Below are 22,843 nucleotides of genomic sequence, written 5' to 3'. Positions count from 1 at the left end.
AACCTGCCTGTGTTTGACATACAACGCACTTGAGTTTTAAATAAGTGAAAATTGTGACTTGCAAAAAAACGACAGATTTAAATTTCAAATCAAAATTGTCATAATGAATTATTATCACGAAATTCGTGAAACGTGAAGACGTTTTAAAAGATGTGCGATTTTTAACAAACGAACATTTACAGTTTTATTAACGATAAAGATTTTATTAATTTAAGTGAGGTGATATTTTTTAAGATAAGCGATAATAATAATGAAATATAGTATGATATTTTAACGATTATGTATCTAATATCCAACAAAAAATGTCCACTGCGTTGGCTAATTTATGCAGAATGTTGTGTCAGATATGATGTTGAACTATTATATTGGACCTAATCATAAGTACGTAAATTCCTTTGAACAAGGGATGTCATGGTAACAGAGATGTGCTTTATTTCAAATAAATCCATTTCAAATGGAAATGCAAAATGGGTATTTTCCATTTTGCATTTTAAATGCTTTTCTAAAAACCATTTTGCATTTTGCATTTTAAATGCTTTTCTCAATGCATTTTCCATTTTAAATGCTTTTTTGCAACACTCTTCCTACTATCTCCTCTCATCTTTTTTTCATAAGCCCCAAATATCAGTCGGTCCTCATCCTCGCTACGAGAGATAATTTTCATTTGTCAAGTTGCTCCCTGGTAGGAGCCCTGGCAATTGAGTGATACCATTACAAAAAATACTGATTCAAACACTGAACATGGGGCCATGACGCTGTAATATTAAATGTTAGATAGCAGTTTCTATGTTTTTACGTTGGCAACATTAGTCCCGCGAAATTATTTTGTGGTTTCATAATCTGTAGTCGTGGTGTTTTTGGATTTACCATCATGTAATATTTTTGTTGTTTGTTTTTGGGGTGTTATGCCGTGTTGCGCTAACTCCTTCTTTAGCCGACGTTTCGGACAGCGTTGCAGTGTCCATCATCAGGGCAGATCCGGTAGATCCGAAGATGTGTAAATTTTGGTTGTCGAGTTTGTGCTTATTTGTTTGTGGCCTGGGCCCGTCCAAGTGCGAAATGCCAAACAACAAAAATGCTTTTGGCCGTGAGAATCTAAAAACTTACCTGTTCATGTAATATGTTTGTTCTACATTGATGTCCATTATTAAATGACAAAATTGTTTAAAAATTCTATAATTATTTTGATTGTTTGACCTGAGAAACCATTTTGCATTTTCAATGCATTTTGAAAATAGGTATTTTGCATTTTGCATTTGAAATGCTTTTCTAAAAACCATTTTGCATTTTGCATTTGAAATGCTTTTCTAAAAACCATTTTGCATTTTGCATTTTCAAATAGAAAAGTTTTGACCCATTTCCATTTTGCATTTCAAATGGTTTTGGGTACCCATTTTGCACATCTCTGCATGGTAACAGGTGGAACTATTGGATTCAGTGAGTGGTTTATTTATGATTGGATTACTTCTAGAGTGACAGTCGTCGTGATTCGTGATAGTGATTGATAGGCCTATGGATGTGTAGTTGTGGTGTTGTTTTTGTGTACATAATATATTTTTTATAATGTGTAATTTTCTGAAATCGAGAACTTGTATCTCTTTGAATAATACGTCACTGGGATACCAAATGATTATGTAACTATTTCAAGGCTTTGTATAAGTTGATTGGGTCGTGGGAGAATCGTTGACACAGATTCTTTCGAAAACAAGTATTTGTCAGGAAGAACTAGAGATTGGAGGATTCGGGCGATTCATTCTCCCCAAGCGGATACAATCTGTAAACAACTTAAAAACTCTCAATGCTGTAGCTGGCTACTTTTAAATAGAATCTATGGAAATAGTCCTCTTGATAATTTAAATTAATAATTATTATCACTGTGAATAAAATACACATTCATGCTTCTCTATCGACATCCTCGCAGATTTATTATTTTGTTTATTGGAATATCCAAGTCTCCAGCGATAGATTGACCGAGTAATAATGAATCAGTTGGGAATAATCTATTGTATGAGGATTTATTAGTCGTAAGTAGTAAGAAAGCATCTCTATACATATTACTGAAGTCACGGCTGCGTAGTACTTATTTTAGTCAAGGCTTTATTACGGATTCATTGCCTATTATCAGATGTATTGGGCCTTAACTTACTATTCAGTAGGTGGCAGAGTGGCAGTTTTTGCCAGTAGAGTTTGTTAGAAGTTAACTGGATACGCAGTGGCTGAGACAAAAATTATATAACTTAACTTAATATGGCGATATATCCGGCTCGGGTTTGGCTGAGAGAAGAGACCGCGAAAACGGGTAGGCAGCCTCGCTACCCTCCAGCATCCCTCCAGGCCGCTCCAGGGTGGCCACTCGCAGGATCCTTCTCAACTTGGGGTGTGTTGTTCAGTTTACAATTACTATATTCATTAGATTTAACCCTTCAGGCCTTGGAAGGACATTACTGGCCACAAATATAATATTACATTATAGCCTCTGAAGGACAGATCTGACCGGGGCGTCAATACATTATAAAAGTATTTTTATATTTTTTTATATAATGCGTAGATATGTGATATGTTCGTCATTGGAAAGATAAATAATTATTCTTTACAGTTTGCATCAAATATTTATACATGATTTCAAGGATAGGATTTAAAAAAAATTGTATAAGTGCATGATTTCGAATTGGCGGCAATTTTTCATTGACAGTTGAACGTTAAAAAATTATTTATATTTTTTTAATGTATGAACGGCGCGGCGTAATAATTGAAGTGTCAGTCTTATTACTAATTACCTACACAAAAGGAATATGTTTTATAAATATCGAATTCTTTCAAAATTATGGACGTTCCGAGTCAAAATGTCCTGGTATTTTTTTGTTGTTAACATTTTCATATGTCATATTAAAAAAATATTTTTTAGAATTTTTCGTCAAATGCAAATATTTTAAAGACAATTTTATTTAGTTTTTAAAATAGTATTTTTTTAACGACAACTTCAAAAATAAGTAATGTGCAGCACATTTTAGATACCTCGGTAACAGTCCAAAATTCCATGAAAATTCACCATGTCGTTGTAATTCTTGGTAAAAATATTTGAAACCTGAAGGGTTAATGGATTTTTATGTAAATAAAACAATAAATCAAAATACTATGTTTATTTCAACGATATACAAACTTTTATGGCACACACAGGTTTTTCTATAAAGAAAGAAAATGGAATGCATTTCATCATTTGAGCGGTTAGCGGGAAAAACGTAACTCACGAAGATACTTAAGTGGAATTAGCAGTATTTTATTTAAATAAATTACGCTTCATCAAATAATAAAAGGGATAGATAAAAAGATAAATGTGTCATTGGATGCCAATGAGTTTATGTCATCTTTTAATTGAACAAGTCACAATATTTGTACTTTAAATGCGTTCGACAATATTGGGCTTAAGGCGATGCACTACGTCGTGTAATATTTTGAATCGAGCTGCTATCAATAACACACCTTACGTAGATGGCGATAAGGCTCAAATTCCCTCTTAAAACCATCCACCTGTTGTGATTTATGCAAGAAAAAAACATGGCCAAAAAGTGCCTTTTATTTTATTTTGTTGAGATTTATAACTTAATTTGCCACATTATACAATAAAACAATAACCGAAAATGGGTTCGTATGTAGGACATTTTGAACTTTTAAGTAGTTTTAATAGGCCTTATACACTATTTTTTCTGGGCTTATAAAAAGATTTATCTAAAAAATACTCGATTATTTCAAAGGCCAAGATGTATTCTATACGCAGTATTTGATTAAAGCATCTGAAACATTTTTTGGCGACCAAATTTTCAAACCAAAAACACATGATTTAGCATTACTACGTGGTGCATCGCCTTAATTACGTCACTTGTGCAATTCCCGCGTCATTTGTAAAAATCGATTTCTGGAATGATTTTATATGGACGAGACATTAAAAATACCAATTTAACAATGTATTTAGATACTATGTACTGACAGCATTTCAATTTAATTTTTAATATGATAACACAAAAAATATTTACAATTTAGCCTAAGTGTAGGAGCGACTATACCAACACACTGGTGCTGAATTACGTCAACGACTCATACATTAAAAATACACAAAACCGAACATTCTTAAATGTAAATACAAGCAAATAAGACAGAAAAAGGAAACGTGCCTCCAAAAAAGTATCATTATTTAACTGTTAAAAAAATAATCGGTTCTTCGCGTTTATCTCATCTAATAGACTAGAATATAAAAATATTTTATCTTACAAATATAGGTACATACATATTTGAACAACTGTGTGTTGACAACACAGTTTTATGACTCTAAGTAACATAATGTAATATTTATAACATTTTCGAACTCTTAGTTAATTTTCAAGAGTTCTTAGTTAATTTTCAATTCTTTTCATATTGGTTGGAGTAGACACTTGTTGAACTTGGAAATTTTAAATGCAAAGTGGTCACTGTCTTTGTCTGTCACAATCATTAATTAATCGTTGAGTTTGTAATTGTATATACTTAAATTTAAAAATATATATATGTACACATATTATTATATTGATAAACATGTTTGCAAGTGTTAATAAATTAATGTTTTTAAAATTCTTTGCACACACAATACGCACATGAGTTAACTCAAGATTAATAAATAAATCAACACAAATTTTCTTCAATTTCTCTTTTTCTCTAAAAATACGCTAGTAATAATTAAAAAACAACACACATACATAATTCAATACATTTAAACATTATAATAATATTCTACCTTAGAAGGTACTTATTAGTACCCAATTAAATAGCGGTGAAAAATCTCACACTGTTCATAAAAATATACGTTTAGTTAACATTGGCAAATTTTAAAATAGTGTTATAATTTATAATCAATAATATCCCTACTATACTCTTCACACCACTCCAAGCTAAGGCACTCGCAATTATTATATTTATCTTAATTAATTATGTATCAAGATTAAAGATAGAGAATTGACTGACACGAATTGAATTTATTGGTTAAAAAACCACATTAATGTAGGATAATAATAATAATATTGCATGGATTGAAGTAGTGTGCAAATTGAAAGTTTATCTAATTAATATGATGAAAGCGAATAATAATAAATATTTATGACATATCTACTAAAAAACAATTGAAAATAAAATTTATACAGACGATTTCAAACATAACTCGTAATAATTTAACATTGATTTTCAACATTATGTATTTTAGGTACATCGAATACATTTCTAAAATAATTTGGATCAAAACTTCGAAATTACAAAAATTTTGGCAAAACTATTATAAAATACCTAATGGCGAAACACAATTTTCACAGAAACATATTTTTGCCAGAATAGCATTTAAAAAAATATATTAATATTATGGTGTCTTGAGTTTTTGTTTTTAACAGTTGTCACAATCAAGCCTGTTTTGAAGGAATAAGGAACTCCAGTGCGGCTGTTTTTATTCGTGCTCTAAATAAACAGCAGCATATTTATTTTTAATAGAAAAATAATTTTTAAAGATTTTATTTTTCAATGGCGAATGAAAAGCTCGTGACGTTACAAGGACCCATGTTTGCGAAAGATTTGCAAAAGTTTGTGAATTTTTCATTAATTATTTTTACATGAAACGAAAAAAACTTGAAGTGACAACAATATTTATAATATGTCTGTGTAATTAAATGTTTTTTTTTTAATTCGTGTAAAGTGATATTTCTACAGTTTACAAGAAAAAACATCAGGTAAGCGAAAAAATAATCTTAAAAAATTCCTTTGTCTTTGAAATCAAAATTTTTATACTTGTAATTAGATCAAATTAAAATCTTAGAGAATAATTCATCTGCTTTCAAAGCCAGTAATTAATTTTGGTATCCATCAAAAAAACAACGAATCTGTTAGATTCACAAATAGTTATAACAAAAGATAAATTTTTTCATACAATACGAGCATTTAAAACCCGCGAAGATTTGCGGTGTAACTCTAAAAAGTGCCAAGCAGGCCATTTTGAATTGAAAGTATTTAATTTATTTTTAAATAACGATTTATTAAGTTATAAAACTCAAATATTCAGAATCGGCATTTGTTGACTTATATGGATATAAATACATTTTTAAGTCGTAATATTTTTCACTGGAGTTCCCTATTCTTGAATTTGGAGAATAGGTAAGTAGGTACAACAAAGGCCAACAAAAAAAGCTCGAAACTCAAACACTATTGTTTCGGAGAATCTGAACAATTCATCAAATTTCAACGTTCATTTTCGGGTTCTGTGAAAGACTTATTCAAGTTCTGTTTTTATATCATTGTAGGCTAGTTGCTTGACAAAACTGAAATAAAAACAGAACTTGAAAAAATCTTTCACAGAACTTGGAAATGAACGTTGAAATTTGATGAATTGTTCAGATTCTCCGAAACAACCCGTCCTAACTATCGAAACAAAAGATTCCTGAAAAACTTTGTTTACGTGTTTCAAATTCTCGAATAAATATGAAATTATTTTCATAATATATATGAAAAAAACATACTTAAACAACGACATACAGCCCTGTTAATTGTTTGTTGAATAACAAAACTGTAAATATATGTTTGTAACCGTTTAGGCAAGTACAAAGTACCAAGTTTTTTTCTCAGTAAAATAACCCAATCTTTTCTCTAAGTACATAACTCTTACGAAATAAATGGTGATAATATACTTTATTATATCAATGCCTTTATTATAACATATTTATTTAGGTTCTGATTGATACAAACAAAACCATAAAACATGTATGTAGAAGTAATAAACTGTCATGGAAAAATGTTATAAAATAATACAACACGTTTTATATAATATTTTCTGAAAAAATCTTGAAGCGAACAAGGTCGTTGAATTTTTTTACGAGTATTAGACAGAGTGTGACTGCGAAGATAAGAACCTTGGACCCATCGCACTCATTTACCTCAAGGGGAGTGAAATATTATTACCTTGATGAATAAGGGGCAGTTTTTTTCGTACCTACTTTGCGCAAAGTAATGCCCTGATTATTCATCAAACTAAGGAGTTGTCAACTCAAAACCGCGGGCGTAAGTGTGTTCGCTACAATACAGTGAAGAATTTTCTTTCCTCGATTTGCAAATTACTATTTAAGCATGAGAAATGCCTTGTGGACGTGTTTCGTGATAAATTTAAAACTGTGTTTACGAAATTCAAATTAGATGTGTAAGTACGAGTAATACAGAACGCTGGACAATTGGGAACAATTCTTTTCATTATTGAAGACAATATTAGCGATTTCTATCCGAAAATCTGAAACAGAAAAATCAGAAAAGGATACGGTCAAATCTAGGACTCGAACCCAGGACCCTTGTGTCCCGGAAAGACAAGGGTCCTGGGTTCGAGCCCTAGATGTGACCGTATCCTTTTCTGATTTTTCTGTTTCAGATTTTCGTTTAGAAATCTCTAATATTGTCTTCAATAATTAAATATTACAATTTGAGGTTTTACTCAATAAAGTTATTCCGAAAAAAAAAACAAAAAAAAACAATTCTTTTCATTCATATTTGTATGGAAGGCACTTCTAGATTTCTTTTTTGTTCTATGCATTTAAGGAATTGTTAACTTCAAAATGATGTATTTATACTGAAATTCAATGCAACGGATGAAGGCTTTAGAGACTCGTTAAGCTTATGGATTAAAAAAAACTTTTGAAAACGGTGGTTTTAAAATTATATATACTGTTTCAGTTCTGTATATTTATGTGAATTGCTATAAACATATCCGGTGCGTTCTTGACAATTTTTTTTTATCTTTTGGAGCATCGTTATACCATATATCCCAAACTGTGAAAAATTAGAAAAGAAATATACCGCCAAAGATCATTCTTATTGATTAAATGTTTTATGCTATTAAATTTTAAAAAATTAAGATAACACACAATTTTTATCCAATGTGTTACAAGTTTTAATTTCCATTGGAACAAAAATTGATGGCCTTCTCTATATGCCTAATCTCGATTGTGCCCCGATCACAAAACTGTTGAAAACCCCTGTTACAATTTCTTGTCTACGCAAGTGTTAATAAATAATTTTCATTTAATTACATCAATTTTTTTATTTATGTTATAACTCATAAGAGCGCCCTTTTCTGCACATTGTAAGGCAGGCGTTGTGAGGCGGGTTAAGGTAGGGTTTGTAGAAAGGAATTTATTAATACGGGTCCCGAAGAAGCCAAGATTATATGAAGGGAAAAAACAGATAAATTTCATGGTAACAGTGTTTTAAAACGAATTTCAGCAAATTGTGAATATACCTACCCATTATATGCTACGCATATAAATAAAATTAATAATGATTGCCTTCAGTATTCAATTTCTTTCATATCAGTGCTTTCTCACCACTGTTTTAATGATTTTTTTTCCTAAGGGATTTAAATTAGGATGTTCTGGGGGTTATAATGAAAGTGTTTGGCATCTAAATATATAAGCTTATTCCACGTAAGAAGAACGTCCACAAGAAGGTATCAACTAAGTAAATTGGAGATCGAAAATATGATTAGAAACTGGTTTTCAAAACAAACATTTCAAAAGCGAGGTTAATGATGATTAATCCATACGGTATATCTCCATGGTCACAAATAATGTTACAAAAGTTAAAAAGAAAAATAAATTTATAGAGTCATTTCATAATTCGACTCAACTTCAAATCTCGGATAGATGATTGATGACGGTCAGAAAAGGAGAGACGAACAGGAAATTAAAAGTTTCCACACTTAACAGGGTTCGGAAAAGGACTAAAAATTTGAAACATGAAAAAATATTTTTAGAGTGAGATGTTTTAAAATACCTGCTCCAGTAACGTGCCTGATTACATTACAAAAACTTCTAAATCAACACTCATTGAAGAATTTATAAAACAGTGGGTGAGTTTATTTACCCTGGACTTATTTTCCCACTGCTAAGCCAGTTTCAAAGAGAACCCGCGCTTCGTTGTGGCAGAACACGTAACAAAGTTTCTAAGATAACTGCTTCGTTGTGTCAGGACACGTAACAAAGTGTTTTAATATATCGTATAAGAATCATTGGCCAACTCGATTCCAAACACATTTATTGCAAACAGTGCCAATCGATGTCAGGATCTAAAGACATTTATCAATACTATCGTGCAATAGTTAGGATAACTTGAAATAAGGTACTCGTAAATCCCACCCCAAGAGGTTGTATTCTGAGAGATTAAAAAAGCATAAAAATGGTAGATCTCGAACATGCAAAATTAAAGATTTACGATAATTATCCTCATAAAATGTATTAGAAAATATATTATTATGAATCATAAAACAAGAACAAAATTGGAACAACGAAAACTTAAGACTTTAATAAATAAATCATTGGTGATTTTATGATAGTGTCAAGATTAACATAGTTGCGGATACATTATTTGTTTTTGGCACAGGTTTTCTTAAATATAAGCGTAGTATTTCCCCAAGGACTCACACCGTTTCTATGTAAACAGCACAATTCATTGTTCTCGTAAATCCACGTGTAACTTATATTCTGCAAAGCCTTTCGTTTCTGTAATAAATTGTACTTTACATTAGTAAAATATTAACACATTTTCCACGAAAACCAGGATTTTATACAAGATGAAAAATGGTTCATATGTTTAATCTACGTAAAAGTTTTTAGATTTAAGGTATCACTAAAAGGGGTCAAGGAATGTTCTTGCAAAGAGTTTTGAAAAGTCGAATAATGAACAATAATATTTTCAGATCGGTTATTGTGGGAATATTTTTATGGGAAAGGATTTTAAAAAAAATCGCTTGTTTGATGAGCCATTTGTTGCTACTTGCCGACTGTCAGCCCTAGAATCATCCAAAAGTTCCGTTTTGTGACATGCCGACTCCCTCGGGAAACAAGTTTTTCTCGCAAAAATATGGTTAGCGTATTCCTGTTTAAACGCCTAAAAATATGATATATTATAAGTGTGGGCGTGGCGACGATGTGCGTTGTGATCTGCTAGCCAGGCTATATTTGAAATCTACCTACGGCAGGAAAAGCGGTCACAAAGGGGGAACAATTTACGGAACGCCGTAATTACGCGGCTGTAAACTGTCAAGATGACAGATCCCATACAAAGAAATGATATTCCGCGGCAGTCCCCCAATTAATCTGACCCCCTCTCTTGAGGAAGATTTTAGGGTAGTGTGTCAGCCCAACATATAATACGTACATGCTCAGTGCCCAATTTATTCGCGCATAATATAGCATAATGTGTCTAAGGCTTTACGTATTTTCACAGCTGTATCGTATTCATCTTCATTATTTTCACCTTCCGGCCAAAAAGATTGCTCGCGATATTGCTATTTACATTTAAATAAAGAAAATCCAGTCATTTCGACCCATTGTTTTTGTGAATTACTCGATTCTTAGAAATCAAAAATGTTACTTCCTTTGTTATTGACATTTTTACCCGGAATGGAATTCAAAGAACTTGTTAAAACATCAAAAAAATAATAATTGTTATTGTTCAGCAGCAAAGGTTTTCGATTGTTTTCCAATCTGGCAAAATAAATGATTTCTTTCTTTTTTTACGGATTGAAACCCATTTATAGTTTGGTTTTCTGTTTTTTTTTGTAAACAATACTGTGATTTAAAGTTGTGCCTTTTAGTAGAATATAAAGATAAACAAATAAAATTAAAAGTTTCGAGTAAGGTATTGTAGATATGCCGTTATTTTTATTGAAATGTTTGAGATCCTTTTATGTCATGAAGTTTATTGTTCAAAAATGAGGAACACGAGTTTTCAAAATAATGAAAATACTAAGCATATGACATTAACACACTCGATGTATATTACTGTAATATCAAATAAGCTACAAAAAGGAGGTACCTATTGGAAACTCTATAGTTTATTTTCTTCAAAACGATAAGGGTGAAGGAAAGAATTAACCAAACGTAGATCATTCTAATTAAAAAAATTTTAACTTCGACTTTCGGGGGTGTCAATTTCAGGAGAATTTGTTAATGATAATAGTTTACCACGTAGTTCGATTTGTGAAACCTGAAACTATATCAACTCAACCGGGGATAGATTTGGCAACCTTATTTAATCGCAAAACCTCCCCGCATATCCTACCTACTCGCGTATCGTACACGAACTAGCAGTTAGTTCAGAAATTTACTCCATTTTAAACAATTTTCGTTTCAAACTCACATTTTACTGTTTTCAGTCTAACTTAAATGCTGAACTTTTGGTTTTGATGTTAGATAAAAATAAATAATATTTATTTGTTGAGTTCTTGCAGTTTTATCGCAATGGGGGGCTTGGTAAAATATGTTAATGTTAAATATGATTTAAGATTTTCACGGCCAAAAGTATTTTTGTTATTTGTTTTTGGGGTATTATGCCGTGTTGCGCTAACTTTGCGGCTAAAAAAGGAGTTAGCGCAACACGGCATAATACCCCAAAAACAAATAACAAAAATATGTAAATGTTAATATATTTACTTCAATAAACGTTTACGTACCATGAGCAGAAATTCTTACATCAGTAGAAAATCGTTAGTTGCCGAATGCATTAGAATATATTATTTCATATGAGTTCCGTATGAACATGAATAATTTATTTAAAAGCTTGAGATGAACAGTAACAAAACAATGGAAAGAGTAATAATGTATCATCTTATAATACATATATGTAATTGTTTGACCTTCTAAGCCATTAACAAACTCCGGCTAGCCAAATAAAATTCTAAATGAGATCCGATCATCAACTCTATCTACTATTGATGGATCTGATTTATAAAATTGGTCCGTTTATTGTTTAACAGCTTATTTTTTATGTTTAAAGAAACTTAATATCTAAGTACTTTGGCAATTTTTAGAGTGAATCAAAACTTCTCTAATCATCAATGTGTATTAAGATAAAAGTCCCTGCTAAAATACGGAGGTACATTCTTACTAAGTCAAGCTTAATTAACTCAATCAACCCTCAATTCATATGACTAATTCAACAATTTTTCCCCGAAATCCTTCTATTATTATTATTAAAACATCTACCAACCCAGAAATTCTAACAACGCAAAATACCACTAAAAACCCCAAGCAAACAAGTGCGTAACTCTAATCTGTAATAAATGTTTATTTATTTAAATAATTATTAGTACAAATTGTGGCAAAAAATCGTTTTGGATTTATGCTATGAGTATTTTCTTGTTTGATTTTTGGGGTGTTGCTTCTCATGGTCTTGCGATAAGATGTACATGTATGGGAGGAAGTGCAAAACGAGTCAATATCCCAAAAGTCAAACAGCGTTAAGTACTATTTGTCGTGAGACTCTTGATTTATAAATTACCTGTAATGATACTTATCAAATTCGAATAGAAGGACATTATAATCAAGGAAAGTTCGTGTTTAATCCTTAATGAAAGGTTAACAATTCTCACTGAATGCAGATTTTTAAATGTCGAGTCTACGAGCAAACGAAAAAGTATGAAACGATTTCCATAATATTTATGAAAAATTAAAAGTTGTCTTCGGAATTACAAACAAAGATTTAAATGGAATTGACTTCGAGTTCAATTGTGAATTTGAAATTGTTAAATTTAGCGCCAGCACAGAAATTGAACAATATTTCAAATTCTATTTACAAGTTCTGTTATTTTATAATATTGGCCAGGTGTTTCCCATAACTGAAATAATAACAGAACTTGAATTGATGTTTCACAGAACTTGAATTTTAGCTTAGAAATTTGAATAATTTTTCAAATTCAATAAAACAACCCGTCCCAAATTTCCCTAAGAAGTGTCATTGAATCAATATTTAATATTATGGTATTGTTTCTTCAATTAGATAACAATATTATTATTGTTCAAAATTATTTCTCAGATAAGTCAAGGAGTTATTCATTTAGTCGTAATCTAAAAGTATATAATATTTTCTTCTTGAACATTCACCGGCTGCAAAAAACGGTTCTTCGCAATCTCGTAGAAGTATTGTTCTTGTGATATATTTTTGCTGCGAGAGGAATTTTCATATTTGTAGGTTATAAATTAATCAAGAACAGATGTACAAAAACATTCTCGAAAAATAAATCTGCCTACGAGACAATGACACAACTTTACAAATTTGTGAATTGAATGAAACACAACCACTATCCAATAATAAAAAAGTTCTTCACAAAACCTAAGTTTCTTTCCATGATAAATTATTTCTTAGGAAATCGTAGTAAGGTGTGTAGGCGTAACTAATAACCGAAATAAAAATTATAACCTCGAGACACACTCTTGTATTGTAACTATTGAGTCAAAATGAATTTAGGTATTCATCGGATATGTTTTTCAGATATCTAAGTATCAAATAACGAGATTTTAAATCCATGATTTTTCAATGGGTTTTACGTTTCAGGTGGTCATCGAGTCTGTTGACTTCATTCTCTGGAGCTTTTGTACAACTCGTTTGATGCTGTTTGGTCTCTGTACAAAGTCTGGCTTTACAAACCAGGTAGGTGGCTGTAGATCTTCATTACCCTCGATGGTTTTGGGGAGTTGGTCAATGTCGATACCTTTCGTTATGGTATGGCTGGAAATAGTTCTGATGCTTTCCTGTAGAGGGGTCACACTGTGACCTTTCCCTCGCTTGATGGACTCCGAGCTAACTTGATCCCTGCCACTAGGTACCTTACTCATCTCTACGACCTCTACACCATCTTCGCTGGTGATTTCAGGATCTCTGATTGTATTTCTGTGATATTGTTGATCCACGGACCAACCTTGACGGATAGTATTCCTTCGATGCTGCTCCTTTTTAGATAAAAGCAAATTTTCACACTCTTGACGGAATTTAGGATGAGTCACAACATAAACAAACGGATCTACACAACTAGCGAGCTTGGCGCACATGGCAGGGATCATCGAAATGATTGGATTAATTTTATCCTTGTATCCCGAAATGCCCATTAATGATACGATAGAGTATGGGGTCCAAGCCGCGAAAAATAGAGCAATAACACAAATAACAATTCCGGCTAGTTTGAGTTCTGTTTTCATCTTTTCTTGTTCTTTACAATGCCTGGAAGATATGCTTCCAGTTACCTTCCTGCCCACGTTTCGGGTAGCTATTACGACTTGTAATATTTTGGCGTAGCAGAAGAATATGATGACGAAAGGCAGGATCCAGGCAGCGCAAAAGAAGGCGAAGATGAATATCTTAGCGTTTCGGTCTTCGGAGAGGTAGTCGAAGCTGCAGCTGGTGAGGTAGCCTTCAGGAACGTAGCGGCCCAGACCGATATCGAGGGCGGGGATGATAGCGAAGAAGGTGCCGTATATCCAGACCAGCACCACGGAGAGTTTGGCTCGCAGACCGGAGATGGACCGCAGCGGCTCCAGAGGGTACACAACCACGCTGTAGCGGTCGAAGGCGATGGCGGCCAGCGTGCCGATCGACACCGTGCCTGACAGACCACCGACGAACCCGTATATAGTGCAAGCTGGAAAAACAAAATATAAATCAGACAATGTGTTCAGAAAATTTCATATACTACGTGACCGTCTGTTACCTATTAGACATTTTCGTCACGTCCCTATTTCCTACACATGTTGCACAACTTACCTTATAATGTGTACATAACATTCGTAAGTGAATATATTATTGTTAGCATTTAAATAAAATAAAATTTCTTTCTTCACTTCACTTTGTGAATTCAAATTCTAGTTTATTCGTTCTGCCGCTGCGTGGTTAGGCTAAAGTCCTTTTTCATAAAACTTTCATATTTTCTTGAGAGCCATAAATAACTAACAGAATTGTGTCAACGACAAATTGTATGAAGGAAAGCTCGCTGAACCGAATTGCTAAATTTTAATTAGGAAAGTAAAAGTACAAAAATACGTACATTAATCACAGTGAGTGCTAAGAGAGAAACATACAAAAAACGGTATTTTTAAGTATACAGTAGTTCTTCAGTGAACAGCCTTCTTTCAGGCAAATGTGTGAGTAATAAAAAACGAACTCGTGCCCAGTATCCGTAAACCGTTGATGTTATTTGCATGAGAACACGTGTTTTCTAAGGCTTAGTTTTTACGTGACTTCTTGGATCTGAAACCTCGAAAAAAGGTTTTTTCTGTTTTATGGACAATTTTATTTGAAATATCTCGAACTGTATCATCGGAACATATCACTAAAACATAGTGTTATTAATATTCGTGTCCCTGTTAAATAAACTCGACTTCACCATCTTTTCCACTGTGACAACCATTGAACGAACTATTCACATAACTCCCCACTAGCGCGATTTCAGCGAACTGCCAATACATAGGACAGATCTTTTCCACTGTGGCAACCATAGCACTAACAATTCATATAACTCCCCACTAGCAAGATTTCAGCGAACTGCCAATACATATAAAGATCTTTTCCACTGTGACAACCATAGCACTAACTATTCATATAACTCCCCACTAGCCCGATTTCAGCGAACTGCCAATACATATACAGATCTTTTCCACTGTAACAACCATAGCACTAACTATTCATATAACTCCCCACTAGCGCGATTTCAGCGAACTGCCAATACATAGGACAGATCTTTTCCACTGTGGCAACCATAGCACTAACAATTCATATAACTCCCCACTAGCAAGATTTCAGCGAACTGCCAATACATATAAAGATCTTTTCCACTGTGACAACCATAGCACTAACTATTCATATAACTCCCCACTAGCGCGATTTCAGCGAACTGCCAATACATATACAGATCTTTTCCACTGTAACAACCATAGCACTAACTATTCATATAACTCCCCACTAGCGCGATTTCAGCGAACTGCCAATACATATAAAGATCTTTTCCACTGTGACAACCATAGCACTACCTATTCATATAACTCCCCACTATCGCGATGACGAGTATTTATTATACTTATATGATATTTATGTATGACGTTTTGTAAATTTTCTACATGTGTTATGTTATAAAAGCCTTATGGGTAGTTAAATAATAATAAATAAATACATAATAGATAGCGAAAGTTTGTAATGCGATTGTAAGAATAAGCATAATGGAAAGAAAACAAGCAGAGTCTAATATTTTAACTTATAATTTCCCGTCGAGAACATCAAAGCTTATCCAGAATGTTACAAATAATAATCCTACGCTATCCTTGATAATAATACATAGCCAGGGGGATGTCTTGAATTTCATATAAATCCCTCCGTTGATATTTAGCTTTACTTTGTGTATGCAAATATATCATTTCGATCTATTTTCTGTTACAATATTATACATTCTTGTTCTAAATAATAAATCACAGCCTAATTTTTACTTGTAAATTATTAATTTCTCAAATAACTGAGTATAAAACATGACATCTTCTCCGTCAAAAGTTAACCCTTCCAATGCCAGAGTTCTTCCTGACGAACACGAAGAAAAAAAAAACTCTTGATTTTGTGAAACAAATCGCCCCATATTTTGATTACCGCTTGTGAAGATGTTTATACATATCTTTTTTCTGCTTGGTTTTCAATCTTTGTTCTAGCGTAAATATAATAACCGTTTCGGCTGTTTTGCTGACTGGGAACCATTTTTTAATGTTCTTTATACTTATGCGTGTTACACTGTAAAGTAAATATATATATATATATATATACAAAACAATTGTCTTGTAACAGTTTTTTTTCCTTGTTAATAAAACAAGCCTTTTGATGCCTAAAAACAGTAAAAATTAAATTATAAAAATATAAATTAATAGCAAAAATTACACAATTATAAACCAAAAAATTAAAATAATTGTGTACGGTATTGTCAAGCACAAAATATGGTCTAGGTATGTACGAAAAAAAAGTGCCGTGCTGAAGGGTTAAAAAAGTATTAAAAGAGTGTCACAAGATACAAAGTCGGATGTGCAAATTGGTAACTTTGCATTTGAGCTGAATAAAGTTTAACGTATGTATTTTTAATTACTTTTGAGAGTAAGTAAATTTATAAAGATATTTTGCGTAAACCACTGTTTATTTATTTCTTTATTATAACTTTAGACAGCTCTGATAAAGGCATCTGTTGGTACCTAGCATCGTATTACCTACACCTTTCCTTTTGATCTCCTTTATGAATATTATTGTTGCCCACCGACCCAATTCCTACCTCTCCTATGCCGACTTAGTGTAACTTTAGTTCGGTTGAAAAAATCGTCCTGTCAACACATAATCAGTGTCTGATTACGGAGCCCCCTTTTTCGACCGTGTCTAAACTTGAAAAGCCATCGTGAGCTCGTGCATCAAGGTGAAAATTAGTTTATTGTGTATGAACCAGCGCAAAGGAGAGAAACCGTGGAAGAATAGAAAAAAAGGTAAGTCGGCATATCCGAAGTTTCCATTCCTATTGCATTCCGCGGTGCGACGAGGCTTTTCCGTCCCCAACAGCATCGTTACTTGTGACGGTAAAACTTTATTTTTTAAATAGTGTGTTAAAGTGACAAGTACATATGAATAATATTAAGGCCTAGTCGTTTGAATCCCCACATTTGAGATCATCACTATCGTAATCAAAACCAAGATCGCCGAGGACTTTAATTACCGTCAGCTTTTGATTCGTTACTCGTTACGAATAACGGTTATCAACATTTGACAAAATACTGATACGGGCCGAGAATTGGCGGTAAACGAGCGACTATTAGTTGGGACGGCGACCGTCAAATTGTCAATATTAATTAATATTCAATTCCCGAAAGTATGCCCTGAAATATGCTCTTTTAATGTGGCAAATGACAAAAAATTAAAAATAATATTTAATGCCAATTTGTGACGACATCAAATAACGAGAAAAACTGGGAATGTGTATATAATTCCTCCAAAAAACCGTGAGTATTTTCTGTTCAGTGATATAAATAATATCATATTATAATTTCAACATTATTTTTGTAGCATAATTATTGCTTAAAAATGATACGTTATCCTTTGTGCTATGCATAAAAAACTTCGTTTCTTAAAAATTAATTCATCATTTAAAAAAATAAACTAATAAAATAAAACATCTGCCCAGTTAAATAAACCAACACTGTATGATTTAATTCTAGGAAATCATTTTTCTAAAATGAGCACCATACAATTTTTCATAAATTACACAATTTAAAGAAAACCAAAACATGTGCTCTTTTGAGTTTTCAAGACATAATTTGATATTTTAGAAAGCTTTTGAAATCACATAATAATGACGCGTTCTCTGTAAAACTAATAAGAGTAAGTAATGTAAAACCAATACGTGTGTCTGATATTTATATACGCTTCGTTTTTATTCAAATAACGGTGATAAAATAAACAAATAGGAAGATATACGTGTTTTTGAAAGTTTTAGCAGGGATTCAAAAACAGTAGGTTTCCTAAAGTTGATATCAACTTAAAAATAAATCCATTATGTGAAAGCCATTATAAAAAAAGTTTTAATTTCGTAAATCACAAAATTTTTAAGGAGATAGAACAAAGAGGCATCCTGAAATGTTTAACCAATTACCTGAAGCCATTAAAAAGAGTAATCTATTTCTAAAATAAAACAAAAGTCTTTCTACCTTCATATTTTTTGGAGTCTCACTGGATTCCCACTGGAATCTCCCGAACTGAGGAATTATAATGAAGCTGTGTAAAATACAATATTGTTAAAAAAAAACAACTGAATAAACATAATTTAAAAAAAGTATTGGGCATGTAATTAATCAGAATTATAATTGTAATTTTGAATTATTCAGATTATTATGCCATTGAAGGCATACCTCTCATTTTCACTTTCAATCTACATCTAATATCACATTTTTTAAATGTTTAATTCGGGGTTTATTACTAGATATCACTATGCTTCATTCACTTTTAAATTATAGACGTAAGTTAAATCATATCAATGTGTGCTCTTATGTATAAAATTAATATAAATTTAAAATATTGTAATATTTTAAATTATCGAATTTATGCTTTTATTGATTTTTTACAGGAGGCCCTGTGGAAAATAATTTCCTTCAGGCCCTTTTGACATAAATACACATAGACAGACAATACATAGAAAAGATGACAGGAAAGGTGACACACAGACGCGAATTTGATGTAAAAGATTCTACACATCAAGATAAGAAAAGTGAAGTTAATTTTAAATGATAAATATGAAAACTAAATTAAATATTTAATCAGACAACACAACACTCAACATAGTCATCTTTAGGGATGCTGTGTGGAGGGTATTTTTTTAAAATAAAATAAGGTCAGGAAGTTCTGGGAAGGAAAAGGGTATGAGGGGTGGGTAGGATCAAAGGGTCTTCCCAAACCAGCCTCTCCCGATCTAGCACGCCACGCAACACGCACTGCGAAATCAACAAAGTAGTGAACCACTTGGAGTGATCTATGGCAGAGGTGTTGGTTATGCAATAAATGGTTTCCGGGGCGGTGGTACCGAAACCAGCCTCCCAAATGGTTGATAATTTAAGTACTCTTCACTGGAGTTATGACTCGGTATATTATAACGGATGTTTCGATATAAGATTTATCATTGCTGGCTATCTTAATAGTTTAATAGGTTCGTATCTGTGAATCTTTATATTTATTTCCGTCGACTTCATGCAATTTTACGAATTCAAATAATACCTGCAGTCTTGCAATTTTATAATGGATTTTAATGGATTTGATTTGCAATGGCAAACTGCCACATGATATGTATATTTTCTACGAGTGGCGGCTAGCTCTAAGGAGCATTGGAGCAACGCACTCCCAAATTTTAGTTAATCTAAAAATAATTATCAAAGAAAAAAAAAAATATTTTTAGTTAATCTAAAAATAATTACCAATAAAAGTATGAAGTTAAATTCAACCGGCTCTAATTTTCATTCTTTGTATCACGTGTCATAAGTCACGTGGTGCGAGATAATTCCATATCGCTCATCGAGAAACGTCACCCGGGAACATCAATTATCTATACGAACAGAGCTTGGAGATCGACCAAAGTATTGAAATTTCTCCGAAAATTAATGCCTCTTAAAATCTTCGGTGAGATGGCGCCACTTTATTTATTTATCAATTCACGCTCGGCTGGGCTTTTACATGTAATTTTCTTATTTTTTTTACAAAGAACACAACAAAATCAAAACGAAAATAAAATCAAAGTAAAATCAAAAAACAAAATTTAAAAAAAATAGAAGACATAATAAAAAACAACCTCTTAAAGAAAAACAATGTCAAAACTAAATAAAGTGGAAACAAGACACTCCACCATGCAAGATGAAAAATATAAAGGAAAATTACAAAAGTTTGGATAGATAAACTGAGCTACTTATTTTCTATAGTTAAATTATATTTTATTTTATATTCTTCTTTCTGAAATAAATTGGTTAATAGCTTGTTTATATTTGGTGAATGATGTGTTGAATATATCAACAACATCTTTATAGTCACTGGGGGTATAGAATTGAGATTCTGTGTTGGAGTTATCACAATCTAACGGTAGATAATGCCTTGATGTTGGTTTGCGAGGTATATGTAAAGAAATCAAGTATAATAGTTCATGGATGTCAATTATTGAATTTAAGCATTTTAGGTCATTAACTATTCTACGTTCAGATAATTTTAATAAATTGAGTTGACGTAGTAGATAATCATAGTTGACGCCTTTCCTTGATACACCCATTGTGAAATTAATAAATCTTAAGAATTTTTTTTAATTCTTTCCATCGTGAGTGAATGACTAGCGTAACTAAGTGCCCACACTGTCGAGTTGTACTCAATTTGACTCTTAACCAATGACATATACATTTTTTATAGGTTTTGATATATTTAAATTGGCTGCAAATTCTTTAACAAAACCCAAATTTTCAAAGATTTATTTAATGTAATTTCAATATGGTTTATAAAATTCAGTTTTTGGTTAAAGTTTACACCTAAATCATTCACCTCGGTTACAGCGGTTAGGACTACATCATCGATAGAGTAATGATAAATGATTGGATATTTTACTCTATGAAATTTCATAATTAGACATTTGTTTTTTATTTAGTTGTAGATAGTTCTCTTGGCCCCCAAAAAATACTTTAAATAAGTTATTTGACAATGTTTGACAGTCATTCATATTTCTTATGGCTTTTATATTTTCATGTCGTCCGCAAACGTTGAAACGTCGACATCTTTGAATATAGTGAGCACATCGTTTACAAATATCAAAAATAAAATTGGTCCGTAATGTTACCCTTGGGGGACACCGCTGGTAGCAGAAAATTTATATGAAATAAAGCCATCAATTTTAACGGCCAATTGCCTGTTACTTAAATAACTGTTAAACCACATTAGTAACGTTTAGTTTACAGTACTGATCATTACAATAGGTAGGTATAGATTGGCAATATTTTTAGCGCACATTTCTGTGATTACAAGCCGCCACTGGTAAGGACCTCGAGGCGCCACCGGTCTGCAACACTTTATCTGAGCACTGACATTCTTATATTATATATACTTACGATGATAAATTGCCCATGCAAACAGTCGCTTTCCCAACCAACGTAAACACGAAAACAGGCATTTCCTCGAGTTCGTATTTTTTATTTCCACTTCTTTGATTGAATGATATACTTTGCAGGATAAAAAAACTGATTCAAATGGTCTTGAATTTTTATCTTTACAAACAAACCGACAATTTTTTGACAAAAAAATAATTCTCATGAATTGATAAATTAAGGGTTGGAACTAAAATGAAATATATAAAAGTCGATGAAACCATATTTTAGCTAATAATAATGTTGAAATAAGTGTGAGAACGGCGAGTGATGCGAAAAATTACTGAAAATTATTTAGATGTCATAGCTACGTACATTGTGCAAAAAAAATATTTCTCTTTAACTGAAAATAATGTAATATTTTGTTAAAATCTATGTATCAAACAAGTTTGCTTTATAATTATAACCAGCTTTGCAAAACTAATATTTTCATAACTATATAATTACTAGCAGATAAAACTAGTGAAAAATCACGGGTTATTATAATTGTAGGATTTTTGAAGCTGAAAGTATTTAAAACGAAAAATTGCCCCAGGATCAATCACGACTTAAAAAAAAGAAGTTTACCGGTCTTATGTTAGTAAATTAGAAAAAATACGAAATTTATCCAATGTAATTATGAAAAATACAAAACACGTTATATTCTTACTAACCGAATAAAAAATGTATAACCGCCTATGAAAAAGATAGCCAGTCAAAGAATAAGTATATGAACGGGCAGCTAAAGTATGTCCACTGGACGACTGGACCTAGTTATTTGAAACCACGCGCATTTTCTCAGTAACGTACTAAGCATTTGAATTAAACAAAAGCGCATTTCGAATAAAGAATTTTTAATTCATGAAATAATTTTGGTACCTACCTACTTTATCTTTTGTCTGATATGAAAAGTAGTTCGAATAAAAATAACATTTTGGTACCTGCCTACTTTATCTTTTGTCTCATATGAAAAGTAGTTCCAATAAAAATAACATTTTGAAAATTATGAGTTTATTTAACTTGAATAATTTATTTATTTAGGAAAACCAACAGATTTTTTTTACAGCTACAACTAATAAACATATAAACAATACAAATAAAATCAAATAACAGATTTTCAGATAAAAATCAAATTATAACAAAAAACTAAATAATGGTACGTATCACGCAGGAATATTTCATATGACTTACTTGTCCATGCACCAACTTAAATTAGAAGGTTTAATTTCTATGTTTGAAAAAATTCGAAATAAAATAAGAGTTTAAGAATATTTATTAATAATTAAGTTTCGTAAACATTTATCCTTGTTTTCTATTCTGAAAAATCTTTATCTACATCATATTTTTCTCCCGTTGAAAATGATTTCCGGGAACTA

General features: G+C 31.9%; 1 protein-coding gene across 1 annotated transcript in view; it reads right to left on the bottom strand.

Annotated features, from left to right (window-relative positions):
• Positions 1-13,376: 13,376 nt before the first annotated feature.
• LOC149422951 (opsin, ultraviolet-sensitive-like) overlaps positions 13,377-22,843 on the bottom strand; it is a 117,591-nt gene continuing 108,124 nt past the window's right edge. The window contains exon 3 of the mRNA XM_089633028.1: positions 13,377-14,461. Coding sequence (XP_089489154.1) covers positions 13,377-14,461 — 1,085 coding nt within the window. The remainder of the gene's footprint in view (positions 14,462-22,843) is intronic.

This window comes from Hesperophylax consimilis, chromosome 6 (assembly GCF_061612785.1).
Source record: "Hesperophylax consimilis isolate HC1 chromosome 6, BYU_Hcon_1.0, whole genome shotgun sequence".
NCBI lineage: Eukaryota > Metazoa > Arthropoda > Insecta > Trichoptera > Limnephilidae > Hesperophylax > Hesperophylax consimilis.
The sequence above is the reverse complement of the archived record's forward strand: the minus strand, read 5'-3'. Positions and strand labels throughout refer to the sequence as shown.